At 38.1% G+C, this 21,681-nt stretch overlaps 1 protein-coding gene across 3 annotated transcripts in view; it reads right to left on the bottom strand.

The window, feature by feature from the left end:
* Positions 1–21,681, bottom strand: part of LOC129732225 (tetratricopeptide repeat protein 39C-like) — a 38,426-nt gene that overhangs the window by 9,578 nt on the left and 7,167 nt on the right. For 2 of the 3 annotated variants that reach the window (XM_055692875.1, XM_055692876.1), the window contains exons 2-3: positions 2,993–3,221; positions 1,561–2,027 (exon numbers count right to left, since the gene is read on the bottom strand). In XM_055692875.1, the coding sequence (XP_055548850.1) occupies positions 1,561–2,027; positions 2,993–3,154 (629 nt within the window). In that variant the 5' untranslated portion in view covers positions 3,155–3,221. Of the gene's footprint in view, positions 1–1,560; positions 2,028–2,992; positions 3,242–21,681 lie in introns of all 3 variants that reach the window. The other variant, XM_055692877.1, reaches the window with a different exon arrangement.

The following is a 21,681-nucleotide window of genomic DNA, read 5'->3' as shown; positions in this document are numbered from 1 at the left end:
GTCATTGTTCTGCGATGACACAAGCATTTCCGTAAAAGGAAAAAGCCTTCGTGTCATATGCAGTCGATTGCAGAAAAGTTTAGATATTTTTTCTTCCTACTTGCAAAAGTGGAAAATCTCTCCCAATGCTTCTAAAACTCAAATGATAATTTTTCCGCATAAGCCTAGGGCGTCTTTCCTCAAGCCAAACAATAATCACGTTGTCAAGATGAATGGGGTTATTTTAAGTTGGTCCGACAAGGTTAAGTACTTGGGACTAATTTATGATAAAAAACTTATTTTCAAAGAGCACATTGAGAGTATACAAGCCAAGTGCATCAAATATACGAGATGTTTATATCCTCTCATTAACAGGAATTCTAAACTTTGTTTAAAGAACAAACTTTTGATTTACAAACAAATTTTTAGACCAGCAATGCTTTATGCTGTACCGATCTGGTCAAGTTGCTGTTCAACAAGGAAGAAAACGCTCCAAAGGATTCAGAATAAAATTCTGAAAATGATTTTGAAGCGTCCTCCTTGGTTTGGTACACTCGAATTACATAGACTTACTGGTGTTGAACCATTAGAAGCTATGTCAAATAAAATTATTAACAATTTTCGACAAAAATCGTTGCAATCCTCAATTGCTACGATAAGCTCTCTTTATAGCCAATAAGTTAGCAATTAAGTTAGTTGTAAGTTTACTTCCCCCTTTCTGACAAGTAGGTTTAAATCCCTACGAATGATAAGTCCTTATTGCGAAAGCAAACAAATCCTAACAATTAAAATTTCAAATTTCTAACAGTGTTGAGAAGTCACCATTTGTGATTGGACACACATACTCATTATTTACTAATATTTATCATAAATACTTAAGCTACTAACAAATCCCCCCTTAAAAAAAAAAAAAAAAAAAAAAAAAACGATAAAAGTTTCAACACGCAAGAAACAAGGTACCTTCCAATAATGTGTTGGTTTCATAGGCGTTCTGTGTTCTAGACACATTTTACTGAAACTAGTATTTTCTGCATTGTTTTTTTCGAGAAGACGAAATCCTTGAGACCTACCGCTAAACGAAATTCGATTTCCATTGGAAACCTTCTGCGTAAGACAATTCGAATGTTGTTCTCAAACTAACCATTGACTAAACTACGCAAAGGTTTATTTAAACAGCATGTGCGTTGCACGGTAAGCTGTATCGCTAATGATAGTACACCATCTCTCCTGTTCTCTCTCTCTCTCTTCAAAATTCCCCATACTCATATCCCTACTACAACGCAATCAATATTTAGAACGAGCGACTTGAGCGCACTAAACCACTGTCTCGTTTTGCTACATGAAAGTTATTGATTTAGGTTACTCTATCAAGCTACCTGTCTCTTTAAAATTCTCAAAATTCATTCTTTTTTGTCAAAAAGAAGTAACTCCTGACTACACCACTGACTGAGACGATGGCAAAGGTAAAAAAACATTCAAATTCTAATTCGAGAGTTTGATGACCGATTGTTCCTAATTGTTGTGTTTTATGGTACTTAAAAAAAATAAAACATAAACGAAATTCATTAATTGAAACTTAACTGTTTAGCATCAATTACATCGGGTGATTGCAGTGTTGAATTGGGTACGGTCCAATCAACAGGTCCCGGTGTTCCCAGCTCCACCGTCGACTCCGCGGCTCGGAGGTTATATTTGAGTGGTGCCTGTGGTATGCGATCAGAGGAGATAGTATGACTGTACAGCTGATAGATTTGGCTGTACGTGTGCTGGTAGACTTTCCAAGCTTTCCGAAGCAACCAGCCGCCCTTGACGAAGCCGCCAATGTCTTGACTCAGGGACACCAATATGGCGAGGCACAATTGGGTATCTGCCAGAATAATCTGTCCCTCGAGCGATTCTGCCAGTGACTTTTGCTGCTCGTAGCTACCGAATAGTTTTGTTCGCATCGTTTTCAGCCAGCCAATGTCAACCGCACACTTCTTCTCCAGTTCTCGCAACATCGTCTGGGCTTCGCTCAGCTTGTCCGTTTCCCAAGAGATAACAGCATTCTAAAATACAATTATTAGGAATAAAGTTGTAAAATATTGTACAACCTTGACACCTAACTCATATGACTTTCCGTGGGATAAATTACTTAACACTCTCAAATTTTTTTAGATCTCGAATAGCATATGTTGGGTGCAGAATATTACGACATTCCAAATTTTACAAGTGATATCGGATTTGATAAAAAATAAACGACCATGCTTCCCCATTTTTTGAGTAATGGAGAAACAAAAGGTATTATTTGTGATTGAAGGGAATACCAGCTATCGAACAATTCTTGATAAAATATCAGTGTTATCCACTTGTGAAAACACAACCTACTGATATATTTTATGTCGCTTTCAATAGTTCTCTAAAATGTACTGGAAAACGGTTCAAACACTTTACTCAAAAAAATTTAAACAAAAACCGAAATCAATATTTCAATTCAGACGTACGTGATTAAATAGATATTTCGATGCAATCATATTACTATAGTCAGCAAAGACGTGTATTCATCCACATTCTATGCAGTACATTTCTTGCGCTCCGATAGCACCGCCTGTTGTGTGCGTGTTCCATGAACAACTACGAGCACGAATTGCCTCTCCACCGACTGTCCTTAACAAGCCTTTCATAAACAAAATATCTGTGCATAAAAGGATTATATTTCCTTTTATCAATTGAAGAAACTTTGTCAGCGTAAAAGTTAGTATAGTATTGCAATAACGGTTCGATTATTTTCTTTTTATTATCCCAAATAATTGAACACCGTTTGAATATTCTAGCAAATCTGTTATCACAGTAACGATGACAAAGTCACTCCATGATAAGTTTCAGTAGATGCATTCATTTTTCACACAACATAGCTCGCTATGGATGTCTGTTTTCACGAGATAGGTCACCTTTTTATAACAATTAGAATAGTTGCCACTCGTCGCTAAGAATTTAATTTGCAATGCAATACATAACAAAATCCTCAACTCACCATGAACGAAATGAAGGTATGCCCTGCAACGATGTGAATGCTTGACTTGCGATTGCTGAAACTCTCCTCCGCGGCCTTTGGTTGGTTGTTGAGCCAGAGAGCAATTCCCTGTTTGACATATTCCCAGTCCTGCATATCATCTTTGTCCTCCAACGTTGTCATTGTGTTTCCAACATTTGACTTGAACAATTGCAGAGTGGGTGATAGTGCATTCACAGATGAGTTAACACTGAAATAAAAATAGAGAATCTACTTCTGTGAATGAGTTGAATCTTCCGGGCGCTACATGATACATAATATCAACAGCACTTAAACAATGTGTAATAAACTTTTTAATTGCATCAGATGAGGAAAAGATACTTTTATTTTTTACAGTTAGAGTCAGCAGGATCGTTATGCTTGCTCTGCTTACTTTTTCCCTACACTGGAGACTCGACTAAATTACACAAACAAACTGTGAACTTTGTTCACAGTATTCGTTTATCTCACAATATAAACACTGCACAAGGCAGATAAAAAATTCGCGAAATTTTATCTGCGTGCGGGCAAGATGATAGATTACACTGGTCAACAAATGTGTGGCCATAAATCTCAAACTGGAAAAAATGAAAGATTATAGCTTTTTTACCATTCCTGTGAATTTTGGTGCCCCTAACCACCAACATTTTTCAGAGACTTAAATGAGTTTTCTCGTAAACATAACGTTGAAGCGACAAACCCGGCGAACAATCAGTATGCGACATTTTGACGTAAGTTGGTGCGCTTTGACATAGCCGCCAAATTTCACAGGAATGGTTAAAAGCTATAATCTTTCTATTTTGTCAACCAATGTTATGCAATGTGATCTATTCGCACACAACATATAAATCCAGTATCATTCTGTGCCGAACACGCATCAGCATCGGTTGTGCTTCGAAATCGCTCCGATAAATTTCAAAACGTGTGTGCAAGTGGTGGCATTTTTTGACCGATCCCGGTGTCTTTTGTCTAGATTGCTGTGTCTCAAGGTCAAGCGCCTTTGTGTTAATGTGTCGCTTTGTAGCTGCCTGCTGTCGAACGATTTGGTGGTGAGTGCAGTGCACTCCAACACGAAGGAGAAAAAGAAAGGAAGGTACGTGCTTCTTGTTTGTCCCATCGGCGCGCTAGGTTTAGCGCGATAGATGTAGACGCCCCACCTCCCGCACCTCCATCCTCGAATCCCCTCGACCCTGTCCCTCCTGCCCCCCTCCTAATATCAATTCCTCAGCTCCCCCACGTGTCAGATTGTATCCAGATGGATCGACTCTTCCGGTGGCAGTTTACCTCAGGCCTAAAGCGGGGCCGAAATCGAAATCTTTAAACATTCTACAGATTTCGCAAGACCTGACGTCACACTTTAAAGCTGTGACTGAAATTTTAAAAATCAGGCCGAACAAGCTCCGTGTCGTGGTCAATGACCTTAAAGAGGCCAACGATATAGCTTGCTCCGAGCTTTTTTCACGGGAATACCGTGTCTATGTACCCGCTAGAGATGTGGAGATCGACGGTGTCGTGACCGATTCGAGTCTGTCCGTCGAGTGTATATTGGAAAGTGCTAAAGGGTGCTTTAAGAACAACACATGTCCCGATGTGAAGGTGCTCGACTGCAAGCAATTGCGGTCGGTATCGAACGTCGGTGACAAAAAAGTTTACACTCCGTCAGACTCGTTTCGAGTTACGTTCGCCGGGTCTGCACTACCAAGCCACATCTCGATCTACCGGGTTCGTCTCCCTGTGAGGCTATACGTGCCCCGCGTCATGAACTGCACTCATTGCAAGCAGTTAGGCCATACAGCCGCATACTGCTGCAATAAGGCACGTTGTGGCAAGTGTGGGGAGACTCATGCGGAAGATTCTTGCAGTGTTAACGCCGTAAAGTGTATTCACTGCGGGGAAAATCTGCATGAGCTCTCAACATGTGCGGTGTACATGCAGCGCAGGGATAAAATAAAACGCTCTCTCAAAGAGCGTTCAAAGCGTTCCTACGCTGACATGCTGGAGAAGACCGCTACCACGTGTCCCATAACATCAAACCCTTTTGATCTGTTGTCCTCTGATGAAACCGATTCTGACGATTCACCAGTGGGAACATCTTATGCCAATCCTGGGGAGTCTAGAAAGAGGAAAAATATTTCCTCTCCTAAACTTCCCCGAAAAGGTCCTAAGATTTCCCAAAGTGAAATGAATGGTACAAACAAACCTAAAAGTGCAGCGGAAAAACCGAAGCAAACCCCTCCTGGGCTTGCAAATTTAAAGTCCCAGAAGGAGTTCCCAGCACTTCCTGGAACATCTAAAACCCCAGTTGTTCCATTTGCACATCCAGTTGAAAAATCAAATGCTGGACTGGTGAAATTTTCTGACATTGTGGACTGGATTTTTGAAACTTTCAATGTACCCGATCCAATAAAAGATTTTCTTACAGCATTCCTCCCAACAGTTAGAACATTTTTGAAGCAGTTGACTGCTCAATGGCCCCTCCTTGCAGCGATCGTATCCTTCGATGCCTAATTCATCTGCTTATGTGAAGGATTCTATCTCTGTCTTACAGTGGAATTGTAGAAGTATTTTACCAAAAATTGATTCGTTTAAAGTTTTGATAAATAAAAACAAATGCGATGCATTTTCCCTTTGTGAAACTTGGCTAACTTCGAATACTGATCTAAACTTCCATGATTATAATATTATTCGCCTTGATCGAGACACCCCATATGGAGGAGTACTTCTAGGGATTAAGAAGTGCTATTCTTTCTATCGTATTAACCTCCCCTCGATTCCAGGCATCGAAGCTGTCGCATGTCAAATGACAATACAAGGTAAAGAGCTTTGTATTTTCTCAATATATATTCCTCCCAGAGCACAGGTTGGGCAACGGCTGCTCTTTGATTTAATAGAACTTCTTCCCTCGCCACGTTTCATTTTGGGAAACTTTAACTCTCATGGTGCGGCTTGGGGTTCCCCTTACAATGATAACCGCTCCTCTTTAATCTATAACCTTTGCGATGACTTCGACATGACTATTTTGAACAACGGTGAAATGACACGTGTCCCGAAACCTCCAGCGCGCCCAAGCGCTTTGGATCTCTCTTTATGTTCGACGTTGGATTGCACATGGAAGGTAATCCTCGATCCTCACGGTAGCGACCATTTGCCTATTCTTATTTCAATTACCAACGGGTCAACTCGCATGCGGCCAATTGACATTCCGTATGACCTCACACGGAATGTTGATTGGAAGTTATACGAGGAAATGGTTTCAGAAGCTGTCGAGTCGATTCAACATCATCCACCACTTGAAGAATACAACCTCTTCGCGGGCTGGATTCTCGACGCCGCGTTGCAAGCCCAAACGAAGAAATATCCCGGCGTAACGATCAAAGAACGGCCTCCCACTCCGTGGTGGGACCAAGAGTGCTCCGATGTCTACACGCAAAGATCCGACGCGTTTTTGGCCTATCAGAAGAAAGGTATACCTGGCGACTATATACGGTATTCGGAGCTTGATACTAAGCTTAAAAGCTTGGCTAAAGCAAAGAAACGCGGATATTGGCGTCGGTTCGTGAACGAGACGTCGAGGGAGACATCGATGAGCACTCTTTGGAACACAGCCCGAAGAATGCGGAATCGCGTAACGGTCAACGAAAGCGAAGAGTCTTCAAGTAGGTGGATATTTGATTTTGCCAGGAAAGTATGTCCGGACTCTGTTCCTGCGCAAAACTTTGTTCGCGATGCGTCTCCGGGCCACGACGCGATAGAATCACCTTTTACAATGGCAGAATTTTCAATTGCCCTCCTGTCCTGTAACAGTAACGCGCCTGGGTTAGATAGAATCAAATTCAACTTGTTGAAGAATCTACCGGCAATGCCAAGAGGTGCTTGTTGAACTTGTTCAATAAGTTCCTGGAGCAAAATATTGTACCGCAGGATTGGAGGCAAGTGAGGGTGATCGCCATCCAAAAACCGGGAAAACCAGCCTCTGATCACAACTCCTATAGGCCGATTGCAATGCTATCCTGTATCCGGAAATTGATGGAGAAAATGATACTTCGTCGTTTAGACCACTGGGTCGATTCAAATGGTCTACTGTCAGATACTCAATTTGATTTCCGCCGTGCCAAAGGGACGAATGATTGTCTTGCGTTGCTTTCAACAGATACCCAGCTGGCGTATGCTCGCAAAGAACAAATGGCGTCTGCGTTCTTGGACATTAAGGGGGCTTTTGATTCCGTTTCTATTGACATTCTCTCGGGCAAACTTCACCGACAAGGATTTTCTCCAATTTTGAACAATTTTTTGCACAATTTGTTGTTCGAAAAGCACATGCATTTTACGCATGGCGATTTGGCAACTTTTCGAATTAGCTACATGGGTCTTCCCCAGGGCTCATGTTTAAGCCCCCTTCTTTACAATTTTTATGTAAATGACATCGACGAATGTCTGGCAAATTCATGCACGACAACTTGCAGACGACAGCGTGGTTTCTGTTACAGGAGCCAAAGCTGCCGATTTGCAAGGACCATTGCAAGATACCTTGGACAATTTGTCTGCTTGGGCTCTACAGCTAGGTATCGAATTCTCTCCGGAGAAGACTGAGATAGTAGTTTTTTCTAGGAAGCATGAACCTGCTCAGCTCCAGCCACAATTATTGGGTAAAACGATTTCTCAGGTTTTGGTACACAAGTATCTTGGTGTCTGGTTGGACTCTAAAGGCACCTGGGGTTGTCACATAAGGTATCTGATGAAAAAAAGCCAACAAAGAGTGAATTTCCTTCGTACAATAACCGGATCATGGTGGGGAGCACACCCGGGAGACCTTATAAGGCTTTACCAAACAACCATATTGTCGGTAATTGAGTACGGGTGTTTCTGCTTCCGCTCCGCAGCAAACACACATTTGATCAAACTGGAGCGAATACAATATCGTTGTTTGCGTATCGCCTTAGGTTGCATGCAATCGACCCATACGATGAGTTTGGAGGTCTTAGCTGGAGTTCTACCATTGAAAACCCGCTTCTGGAGCCTGTCTTCTCGTATTCTTATCAAATGTGAGGTCTTGAACCGTCCTGTGATTGAAAATTTTGAAAGGTTAATCGAACTTAATTCTCAAACCCGTTTTATGACATTGTATTTCAATCACATGTCACAAAATATTAACCCTTCTCCGAATATTCCAAATCGTGTCAACTTATTAAATACTTCTGATTCTACTGTGTTTTTCGATACATCCATGATAGAAGAAACTCGTGGAATCCCGGATCATTTACGCGTGCAGCAGATCCCCAAATTTTTTTCCAATAAATATCGAAACATCAACTGCGACAATATGTTCTACACTGACGGATCACTTATCGATGGGTCCACTGGCTTCGGTATCTTCAATAACAATTTAACCGCCTCCCATAAGCTCGATAATCCTGCTTCTGTTTACGTCGCAGAATTAGCTGCAATTCAGTACACCCTAGGGATCATCGGAAAAATGCCCACGGACCATTATTTCATCTTTACGGATAGTCTCAGTTCCATTGAGGCTCTCCGATCGATGAAAGATGTTAAGCACTCTCCGTATTTCCTGGGGAAAATACGGGAACATCTGAGTGCTTTATCCGAAAAATCTTTTCAGATTACCTTAGTGTGGGTTCCTTCTCACTGCTCGATACTGGGCAATGAGGAAGCGGACTCTTTGGCTAAGGTGGGCGCTACAAACGGTGAAATTTATGAAAGACCAATTGCTTTTAATGAATTTTTTGCATTTGTACGTCAGAATACGATCATCAGTTGGCAAAATTCTTGGACCAGAGGGGAACTGGGAAGGTGGTTACATTCCATTATACCCAAGGTATCGACGAATCCGTGGTTCAAGGGGTTGGATGTAGGTCGAGATTTCATTTGCGTGATGTCTCGGCTTATGTCCAATCGCTATAGATTTGATGCGCATCTCCGTCGTATTGGGCTCGGAGAAAGCGGTATCTGTGCCTGTGGTGAAGGTTATCACGACATAGAGCACGTTGTTTGGTCATGCCCTGTCCACCGTGACGCCAGGTCTAAATTAGTAGCTTCCCTTCAGGCCGGAGGTAGACGGCCAGCTGTTCCTGTTCGTGATGTCTTGGCGAGCCGTGACATACCCTACATGACCCTTATATACATTTTCCTAAAATCCATCCATGCCCCAGTCTAGTCCCGTTCCCCTCCGTCTACACCCAACAAAACGACAAGAACACGTTTGAACCTTAAGCAGAGGTTTTGGAATCAACAACTGCACCCCACACGAATTCACCAGGACCTGAGGACCCGAGGCCTTCAGTGATATCTTGGCTCAGCGGCACATACCATAGGCCACTTGAACACCAGCGAACAGCAACAACGAACCATAACCAGCAACTAGCCCCCGCACAATACCTTCAGGACCCGAGAACTACAAGCCCCTCTTCCAGCTCATGACATCGTGGCTCAGCAGAACAAATCCATACATGCTGCATATTCATGGCCATTCGAAGAGCATCAGACGACCATCAAACTACAAAACAGTGATTGAAAAATACATCCTAGTTTTAAGATAGACTTAATTTCAGCTCGTAGTCGGCAGCGAGGATAAAAAAATTGCTTTAAGATTTTAAGTCTTCAGATATAATTGGCGCCGTTAAACATTAAATTGTATTTGTGCCGTGTCAAATAAATGATATGAGAAAAAAAAATATAAATCCAGTAGTAACTGACAGTCTGTTCGCGGAGAAATCCCAGATAATCCTGGACAGCATGTTGTGAAGTTAATAAATTTCTAATTAACAACTTTATGACGATACATAATCTGATGACTGATCTGATGCATCAAACTATCACTCCGAAAGCGGGGGAAAAAATGTATATTTTACAGTGTTTTTGTTGAGTTTTCTGTCACTTCAAAACCGTATTTTAGAACCGTTTTCTGAAAATGTGGAAAACCCCTATTGTCTGGCGGTTTTTTCAAAGGTATATATGTAATAGGGTGGGGAATCGTTATATGGGAAAAACGAAACTTGATAGCAGAAAGCCAGAACCAAGTTTTTTTGACGTGGGACTACGTCTTTGTTTTCTATACTGGGATGCATTCTGTAAAATAGGAAACGAAACATGCAAATGTTACGTCAGATTTCAAACGATAATAACAGCATAACAACATGATGAATATCAATAACCAATATATTGTTGGATAGAAAAAACGTGTAACAATTATATAATACACTAGTCATCATTATTACTTCACTGCACAATGGTGAAAATTGATAAAAAGTTACAAGGAAATTTACACAAACAATGAACCAATCACACGCGAGCATTCCTAGCACAGACGATGTGAATGGACACCAACCATTCCCTGTAATATTCTCTGTTACAATATCAAAAAAAAAACCTAAATTAATCCACCTAGCAGTCAGACCCAGCCTTTCTCATTCAATTTTTTATTTGTAAAAATAGATTTACATGAACGCTTCAATCCAATAAATGTATATTCACTCTTCAGGTTCTAAAATATTGATGTTGTAATCTTTACATATAAAAATGCAGTCAAGTCTGTCTGTCTGTCTGATCCATATAGGCCCGAAAACTACCGAACCGATCGACGTGAAAATTTGTATGTAGGGGTTGTTGATGCCGATAAAGGTTCCTATGATAGTTTGAGACCCCTCCCTCTTCTGGAAGGGAAGGGTCCCATACAAATTAAACATAAATTTCTGCACAACTCAAGAACAAACCAAGCAAATGAAACCGAATTTGGCATGTGGATGTTTTAAGGGGTAACTAATATGTCCATAATAGTTGGATGAAACACAAATTTGTGCACATCTCGAGAACTAATCAAATGGAACAAAATTTGGCAGGTAAATGTTTTTAGTGGTAACAACTCCTTCTTCTATAAGGGAGCGATCCCATGAAAATGAAACACAAATTTCGCACAGCTCAAGAACCAATCAAGAAAATACAACCAAATTGGGTATGTGAATGTTTTTAGAGGTAACAAATATGACCATAATGGTTTGACGCCCCTCCCTCCTCTGGAAGCACATGTTTCTTCACAAATTTTTGCACATCTCGCGAACTAATCAACTAAATGGAACCATATTGGTAGGTGAATGTTTTCAGTGGTAACAAATATGTTCCATAATCGACCTCAGACAACATTTTGGATTGTAAGATGGCAACTTCCGGTTTCTGGAAAACAGCCTGAAAAGGACGATTCCCATTAAATATTAGTATCTCTGGAACTAGAAAGATGCACAGAAGCTAAAAATTGATCACAGACACAATCTTGAATTTTAAGATGATGACTTCCGGTGTCTGGCAAACAGCCGGAAATGACCAAATACCATTCAATATGAATGTTTTCGGAACCAGAATTACGCCCAGATGACAGAAATTGATTTCACAGGCAATTTTAAAGTCGAAAATGACGACTTTCGGCTTCTGAAAAACAGTCCAAAGTGACCAAATATCACCCAATATGAGTTTTTTCTTAACCAGTATCCTAAATACCATTTTGAAATCCAAGATGGCGACTACCGGTTTGTGAAAAACAGCCTAAAATAAACAAATACTATCCAATATGAGTATCTCTGGAACCAGAATGATGCAAGGAGCTAACAATTGACCTCAGGCACCATTTTGAATTGCTAAATGGCAACTTATAGGCAACAGTCGGAAATGACCGAATAATACTCAATATGGATATTTCCGTAAACGTGATGATGCATAGAAACCAAACATTGACCCTGGACACTATTTTGAATTTGAAGACGACCACTTTTAGTTTCTGGAAAACAAGTCTACTGATAATGACCGAATACCACCCAATATGAATATATTCAGAATTAAGGCGATGTACAGAAGACAAAAGACGAGTATGTCATTTGTCATTTCGATAAAACCAATCATTTCAAACGATTTGTTATTTTACTTTGATCATATCCTATGGCCGATTCGTCGTGCATTTGCAGACTTCAAACAAACCGCAAGGAATCAATGAACTTGGAACGTTCAAATAGTACGACACCACATTTAAATTATGTTGAGGCCACATATATCGATCAAAGCAGGTATAGTTTTAAATAGTCTTTGAATTTCTCTTCTTTCCATAACTTTTGAGCCACACATCAAATTGTTATGAAGTTTGTTATTTATAAGTTTGCGAGATGACTCGTTCATATGACACTAGTTATGTTCAAATAAGTCATGTAATCTTTGAGATAATAGACTTTCGTTGTTTTATTAACAATTTAATACATAACGGTTGCTTAAGTTCGATTATAATCAAATGAAATGGGAACGTTTAGTGCAGCCAAACTTTGAAACCACGTGTTCAATCATAATTCATCAGTTAACCCTTAACTAGCCCGCTCATCTGATAATAATAATCAAATCGGTTGTGTAGTTTCTGAGATAATGAAGTTTCGTGATTTTCACAAGCCGGCACATTACAAATGAAGTTACAGTTCGATTACAGTAAAATTCAATAGGGTCTTCTGAGGCAGCTAGACCATTCATTTGACACTAATTTCTGGGAAATCGGGTCGGCCATCTCTGAGAAAAGTGAGTGAGTCCAAGTAGTCTTCGGAATATGTTCCTTTGCATAGCTGGATTTCACATTTTTAAACATAACAGGCAAAGTAATAGTCCGACTGCAAAACAAATCAACAGGTCTTATGGGGCAATTAGACCTTCCATTTGACACTGATTTTATGAAAATCGGTACAGCCATCTCTGAGAAACATGAGTGAGATTAAACAGTCTTCAGAACACGTTTCTTTTCATAAATTTTGAACCACAAGTTCAATCTTTATGAAATTCAAAACCTAAGGGTTTTCTAGGTAGCCCGTTCTTTTGAGACCAATTTTGTTCAAATCGGTTGTGTAGTTTCTGAGATATTGATGTTTCATGATTTTCACATTTTTAAACATAACCGCTAAACTAAAAATCCGATTACAATAAAATTCAATAGGGTCTTATGGGGCAACAAGACCTTTCATTTGCAATTAATTTCATGAAAATCGGTCCAGCCATCTCTGAGAAAAGTGAGTGAGAATAAAAATCTGCACATACACACACACATACACACACACACACACATACAGAAAATGCTCAGCTCGTCGAGCTGAGTCGAGTGATATATGCCATTCGGCCCTTTGGAGCACTTTTATACTTTCGGTTTTGCAAGTGATTGCTATACCTTTCTAGGAGAAAGGCAAAAATGGACAGAGCCTTCCCGTCCCAACAGGTCAATTTAAGTTTGCTTCCATGAACTCAGACTAATCTGAAGTCTCGAAGGTAAAGATCTTTCAAAAAGTTTTGAAATAAGCCTTTTACTTGAACAATTTCTAAATCTGCTGTCAGAGCATAATAAAAACTGATGTCTTGAAAGAAAACATTCTGGTATTAGTAACAATACCGTACAGTATAATATACATATTATGTGGAGCAGAGCGCCGCTGGTCTCTCGTCGTCTGCAGTGGTACACGACTTCTATTTCCGTGAATTCTAGGAAAAACTGCAATGCTGCTACAGTAAGTTTCCGTTTTTGGCAACAAAATGTTAAATTTCAGTTGCCAAAAGTGGAACCGTGCCAAAACGGAAACCTTTTTTGTCATTGATATAATCAATTTGAGACTTCGAAGTTATTATGAAAATTTATGTCTTAATGTGATTCAATAGGTTTTTAACAAAATTCGTCGTGTATAACGTAACGTGTATAACAAATTTTAAATTTGTCGTCACTTTTATTCTCTCGTAGTGCTTTTACAACAGCGAGTGTGACGTCAAACTCTCTGTTCCAATTGCAAGCAAGTGAGTGTAAACGACGGCTGGTTTTAGATTGCCGGACCTGCTGTAAACGACAGTGCGTTGTTTACAGTTGGAGTCAAATACACGTCAAATTTAAGTTACACATTAGTAAGATAAATTTACCCTATTTTTGAAAAAAATGCACGACTTTTGATTGAGTAAATTTTTTACGCATTTGATGATTAACAGCTGCCAATTAGTCTTTCGATAAATTTTTTATTGATTTCCAAAATTTGAATTTTGCGCTTTGTGATACAGTCATACCTCGATATAAGGTAAGTTTTTTTTTCGTTACGTTATATGGGTCATTCCATACGAAGTGTACATGCCACTTGGACACGACCATCACAGATTTTGTTCAAAGTTGGGGGAATTATTCATCTACTGTTTCTTTGGAAAAATCTCAATTTTGGTGTCGATTGGAATACCCCCCGCTCTCCAGGACCCCCCTCTTTATTGCAAAGTCGCGCAATTTTTGTCAAAAATCTCGTTTTTCTTTTTCTTACAATTCATAGACGTAAGATGTCCGAAAAATACTGATAGATAATTTTTGAAGAAAATAAACCAAGGAATCCAGAAAAAATATATGTTTTGACCGGAAGTGTTGCCAGATAAATTATTTTTGTATTTGAAAACTATATTTACATTTTTCGGCAAATGCAGCAATTTTTATTTTAAATTTGATAATTTTCTCGTGTTCCTTGGAAAATTTCACAAAAGAAACAACTATCATCCCGAGGTATTATGAGCCAATCTCGAGATATAACATTTTTACGAAAAAAGTTGTAAATTTCGTAATTATTTTATTTTATAATTTATAGACGTAAGACACCCGAAAAATAGTGATAGATAAATTTTGAGGAAAATAAGCCAAGGAATCCAGAAAAAATATTGTTTTTGTCCGGAAGTGTTGCCAGATAGATAATTTTTGTATTTTGAAAATAAATTTGCATTTTTCGGCCAATGCAGCTAATTTTATTTTAAATTTGGTGGTTTCATCGTATTTCTCAGATAATTTTACGTAAAAGCACTTACCATTCCGTGGTAATATGAGCCAATCTTGAGATATAACATTTTTACGAAAAATTAATTACGAAATTCAGAACTTTTTTCGTAAAAATGCTATATCTCGAGATTGGCTCATATTACCACGGGGTGATAAGTGTTTCTTACGTAAAATTTTCCGAGAAATACGATGAAACCATAAAATTTGAATTAAAAGCTGCATTTGCCGAAAAATGCAAATTTGGGTTTTACATTACAAAAATAATCTATCTGGCAACACTTCCGGTTAAAACTTATATTTTTTCTGGATTCCTTGGTTTATTTTCTTCAAAAATCATCTATCAGTATTTTGCGGACATCTTACGTCTATGAATTGTAAGAAAAAGAAAAAAGAGATTTTTGACAAAAATTGCGCGACTTTGCAATAAAGAGGGGGGTCCTGGAGAGCGGGGGGTATTCCAATCGACACCAAAATTGGGATTTTTCCAAAGTGACAGTAGATGAATAATTCTCCCAACTTTGAGCAAAATCTGTGATGGTCGTGTTCAAGTTTGTGCTTTTTCGTGGTCACTTCGTAAGGAATGACCCATATCGAAGCACAAAAAAAAATTTTTTTCATTGATGCAAAATCCTTGATGGTTACTCAAAGGAGCGCAAACCGTATTTCACTTCATCTAGCAGTATATATAAACCTGTCTTGAGCCCCTTTAGGACAATTTTCGTAGACAAACAAAATCAGTCACAAAACATTCAAAAAAATTGTCAATTTTACCTTATTTTACGGTACTTATTGGATTCAAAACTTACAACAAACATTTATTTAGAACATTATGCACCCCAAAAATGATTGTTGTACTTTCATTTCAAGATATTTAACAAAGTTACGTTATGTCGAGGTAAAAGTTACGTTATATCGAGGTTGCCTTATACCGAGGTATGACCGTATATCATTCTAGGGGAACTGCATTCATTCGCGCTTGCTTTATTTGACATACATTATGAAAAACATATACTTTTCGTGTAAATAAACAGAAAAAGAAGACAAGAAGATCTAGCGATGGAATTCCATCGTTACAAAATCATTGACAGAACAGCCCCTCACATAACTAAGCAAGTTAGTTCTCAACTCCATACCAGGTACGGAGCAGGAGCACCAATCCCAAAACGGTCACTGGTTTTATCAACCATGTTGTTTCGAATTGGGGCAACCGGCTTACAACCGACTAGCTCAACTCCATCAATGAGTTCGAGCATCCTGTAATCTGTGTAAAGCAATCGGGGCCAGCCACAAAAGACAATCATTTCTGTCGCAGTGGCACTTCTACCCAAAGCTCTTCAGGCATACACAAAAATGCATGTGTCTACGGGATATCAATAGTGTTGGTAGTTGAGCTCGTTAGAAATCATCAAGCGTAAGATGCTTCCAGTTTCAGTTAAAACATTTTCGACCTAGAACGGGTGACAAATTCACCTCAGTTTGTTGTATAATTTATTGTTCACTATGTACTATAAAATGTTGCCAAAAAAGGAACCCTTTTATTGCCAAATTCGGAGTGTGCCAAAAACGGAGCATGCCAAAAATGGAACATGCCAAAAACGGAAACCTACTGTACATTGATAGTGATTAAAAGTTCATCTCATGAATATGGTTACATTATTCAAACATAAACTACTCAACAAGAATTGAGCATTTTTGCAACGGTCATAAGATTTTTTTTGCATTTTATCTTCGGTATTCACTAAATGATCGTGATCGAAAGAGTAGATTTCTGAAAATACAAATTTATAAAAGCTTAAGAGCCAACGAATGCTTCTGAATATTTTGTCGATTCACTAGAATCTATTCAGAATCTTTGTTACACATTTCAACATCGTTAGATGATATATTTTTGTTTTCAACTTAACAAATAATATTCTTACGTATATTAGCTGTCTTCGTAATACAGTGAATGTAATTGTTGGCAAAAGAAAAAACTTGTCAAACAAAAAAACAGAAATTAATCATTTCGAACTTTAGCTTCCTTGTAATTGTCGATTGTTATGATTTTTCGCTGGAACTTGTTGATAATTTTGTTCAACATATCTTCTTATGTTTTCCTATGAGTGAACCTATGTAACGGCTTCGAAATTATTTTCATAATAAGATTTATGTCATAAATTTAATTTGATCAGAGTTAATAAGACAAAATCATATATTATGATAACGTAGGTATTGTTGGATTTGGTTTATGAGGAAATAGTGTTAATTCTGATTCAGACGCAATGCGAGAAATTTTTTGTGCTTCTACAATAACAACGACACGCTTGTGCCTTGTTAAATAAATGTTGTTCGCACAAAAAAAAACGCTACACAATATCGTTAAGTGTAATCGAAGTTCTTTCGAGTGTTGTTCATTATATTTCTAAAAAGGAAATTTATGGAGAGGCTGCGTATAAAAAAATATTTAAACCACTCCGATCAGGAAGGCGAAACAAAAATGTAACACAAGCTGTTAGTTTGTTTTGAGGAAAACTTTTCAAATTGTGTTTTCAACTTGATCCCGTTAGGTGTTTAAATAGCAGAAATTATAACAAAAATGATTCTACTTGTATCAAACCTATATCGAACTTTGTTAGTAACGTATCAGCTTACTAATAAAATAAAATATCATACAGAACCAATAATAACAACCATTGCACAATGGTCCAGAAACCGAATTTAGTGGGAAATTTGGGTCTAGAGCTCTATAGCAACATTTTAGAGAAAAACTTTCTTCTACAAAGTTGTTACATATGATAAGGCGCTCATTGAAAAATTATCAAAAATTAGGGTGACCAACATTTTCGATGCAATCAAGTATCTAACTTTTTTATCTTTGCAGATAGAAGAAAAATTTGTTCTACAATGTTATAGCTCCATTAATTTTAAGTAACTTTGAAAAATTAAGTTTTTCCCTATCTTTGAAAACAACCGATTTATATTGAAAAAACATATTTTACGCTGTAACTTTTTTATTTAAAGTTTCATCTCGAAACTGTCTTTGAACGACTTTTAGAGCTTTTTAAGAGAAACAATTTGCAACGCTGATATCGAAATATCTCAATTTTACTCAAAGTTATTATTATTTTTCATCAAAAAATATGCGTTTTTCATTTGTATGTCATTCATTTTGGGGCAAACATAAAAAATATCTCTTGGTCTCATTTAGAAAGGCATACTTAACTCCATAAATGGAGGAACTTTTAGAAATATGTTATTTTTTAAATTTGAGTAAATTCAATTTAAAAACAAGCCGAAAATTTCAATAACTTTATACATTATGCATATAAAAGCACCCAGATTTATGTTTTGGTATTTTTTCTTATAACTAGACGTAATTACCTTTAATTCGACCCAAAAAGATCGAAAATCGATCAACTGGTTCAAAAGTTATGAATTTTTTTTAAATAACATACATCGAATATAGCCGTTTTTTATGGTCACCCTATTTCGGAGCTGGTCCCCTTAACAACCCAACGAAACAATACGGGTTTGATTATTTTCAACATAGATGCATCCCTGCGATTTTGAGCACAATTGAAGCACTTTGCGTGACCAACTTCGAAATAGGGTGACCATAAAAAACGACTGTGTTCGATGTATTAAATTTAAAAAAAAATCATAACTTTTGAACCAGTTGGTCGATTTTCGATCTTTTTGGGTCAAATTAAAGGTAATTTTTTTCGCGCGTCTTTTGGTACGCGGATTTCGGAATTGACGCGGTTTTTTCATGCGGATTACAGAATTCACGCAGTTTGCTACGCGGATTTTGGATTGAACGTGGATTACGGGAGTCACTTCTCGGTGAAATATATTTCACTCTCACTCTCACTTCACTTTTTGAGACCTATTCCCGATTAGGGTTGCTGATATTTTATCGATATTTGATATTATCGATATTTGCTCGTCGCAATATCGATATTTGTAACCGATATTGGGGCATCTGATATTATCGATATTTCGATATTGCGACTCGATATTGCTAAGTAAAACTATAAACTATTAAAATGTAGATATAAATTTGGATTTAAAATTTATTATTTGCTTGACGTCCCCGTGTGCAATACACAGGTTGCACCTATGGACGAGTCGCCCCTGGTTTCCAGCATAGCATAGGCCTAATCCTCACGAAAACCCACAAAAGTATTTTTGCCTTTCTCCTAGAAAGGTATAGCAATCACTTGCAAAACCGAAGATATAAAAGTGCTCCAAAGGGCCGAATGGCATATAACACTCGACTCAGCTCGGCGAGCTGAGCATTTTCTGTATGTGTGTGTGTGTGTGTGTGTGTGTGTGTGTGTGTGTGTGTGTGTGTGTGTGTGTGTGTGTATGTGCAGATTTTTATCCTCACTCACTTTTCTCAGAGATGGCTGGACCGATTTTCATGAAATTAATTGCAAATGAAAGGTCTTGTTGTCCCATAAGATCCTATTCAATTTTATTGTAATCGGATTTTGAGTTTTGAGGTTATGTATCAAAATGTAAAAATCATGAAACATCATTATCTCTAAAACCACACAACCGATTTGAACAAAATTGGTTTCAAATGAACGGGCTATCTGAAAAAACCTTAACTTTTGAATTTTATAAAGATTGAACGTGTGGTTCAAAAGTTATGAAAAGAAACGTGGTTTGAAGACTGTTTAATCTCACTCATGTTTCTCAGAGATGGCTGGACCGATTTTCATTAAATCAGTGTCAGATGGAAGGTCCAGTTGCCCCATAAGACCCTATTGATTTGTTTTGCAATCGGACTATTACTTTGACTGTTATGTTTAAAAATGTGAAATCCAGCTATGAAAAGGAACATATTCCGAAGACTGCTTGGACTCACTCAATTTTCTCAGAGATGGCTGACCCGATTTCCACAAAATTAGTGTCAAATAAAAAGTCTAGCTGCCTCATAACATCCTATTGAATTTTACTATAATCGAACTGTAACTTCGTCTGTAATGTACCGAAATGTGAAAATCACGAAACTTCATTATCTCAGAAACTACACAACCGAATTGATCAATATTACTATTAGATGAGCGGACTAGTTAAGCGTTAACTGATGAATTATGATTGAACACGTGGTTTCAAAGTTTGTCTGCCGTATTCGTTTCCATTTCATTTGATTATAATCGAACTTAAGCAACCGTTATGTATTAAATTGTTAATAAAACAACGAAAGTCCATTATCTCAAAGATTACATGACTTATTTGAACATAACTAGTGCCATACGAACGAGTCATCTCTCAAGCTTACAAATAACAAACTTCATAACAATTTGATATGTGGCTCAAAAGTTATGGAAAGAAAAGAAATTCAAAGACTATTTGAAATTATACTCGCTTTGATCGATATATGTGGCCTCAACATAATTTAAATGTGGTGTCGTACTATTTGAACGTTCCAAATTCATTGATTCCTTGCGATGTGTTTAAAGTCTGCAAATGCACGACGAATCGGCCATAGGATATGATCAAAGTCAAATAACAAATCGTTTGAAATGATTGGTTTTATCGAAATGACAACATCCTCGGCTTTTGGCTTCTGTACATCGCCTTAATTCTGAATATAGCCGTATTGGGTGGTATTCGGTCATTTTCAGCAGATTTGGCATCAATATGACATCGGAAATACCCATTTTGGGAGGTATTTAGTTATTTTGGTTGCTTTCCAGAAACTAAAAGTGGTCGACTTTAAATACAAAATGGTGTCCAACATTGACCAATGTTTGGTTTCTATACATCATCTCGATATTCGATATTCGGTCATTTTCGACTGTTTCCTAGAAGTTGCCATTAAGCAATTCAAAATGGTGCCTGATTGGTTATGTTAGGCTGTTTTTCACAAACCGGAAGTCGCCGTATTGGATTTCAAAATGGTATTTAAGATAACTTCTGGCCCCTGAGCGTCATTCTGGTTGAAGAAACACCCATTTTGGGAGTTATTCGATCATTTTCGGCTGTTTCCCAGGAACCGGAAGTCGCCAACCTAGAATCCAAAATAGGATCTGTGGTCGATTTCAGCTGCTGTGTATCATTCTAGTTCCGGAGATACTCATGTTAGGCGGAAATCGGCCATTTTCAGCTGTTTTACAGAAACCGGAAGTCGTCATCTTGGAATTCAAAATGGTATCTGTGGTCGATTGGAGCTCCTGTGTATCATTCTAGATCCGGATATTATTATATTGGCTAGAAATCGGCCATTTTTGGCTGTTTTCCAGAAACCGAATGTTGCCATCTTACAATCCAAAATGTTGTCTGAGGTTGATTATGGAACATTTTTATTACCACTAAAAACTTTCAACTACCAAATATGGTTTCATTTAGTTGATTAGTTCGCGAGATGTGCAGAAATTTGTACAGAAACATGTGCTTCCAGAAAAGAGAGAGAGGCGTCGAACCATTATGGACATATCTGTTTCCTCTAAAAACATTCTCATACCAAATTTGATTGTATTTTCTTCATTGGTTCTTGAGCTGTGCGAAATTTGTGTTTCATTTGTATGGGACCCCTCCGTCATAGAAAAGGGAGGGGTGTCAAACCATTATGCACATATTTGTTACCTCTAAAAATATTTACCTGCCAAATATGGTTCCATTCAGTTGGTTAGTTCTCAGGTTGTGCAGAAATCTGTGTTTCATTTGTATGGCACCCCTCCCTTCCAAAAGAAGGAGGGGTGTCAAAACATTATGGACATATTTTTTACCACTAAAAACATTTACCTGCCAAATTTGGTTCCATTTAGTTGATTAGTTCTCGAGATGTGCAGAGATTTGTGTTTCATTTGTATGGGACCCCTCCCTTCCAAAAAAAAGGAGGGGTTTCATACAATCATAGGAACCTTTA

The sequence above is a fragment of the Wyeomyia smithii genome, chromosome 3 (assembly GCF_029784165.1).
Source record: "Wyeomyia smithii strain HCP4-BCI-WySm-NY-G18 chromosome 3, ASM2978416v1, whole genome shotgun sequence".
NCBI lineage: Eukaryota > Metazoa > Arthropoda > Insecta > Diptera > Culicidae > Wyeomyia > Wyeomyia smithii.
This window is presented reverse-complemented; position numbering and strand designations above follow the sequence as displayed.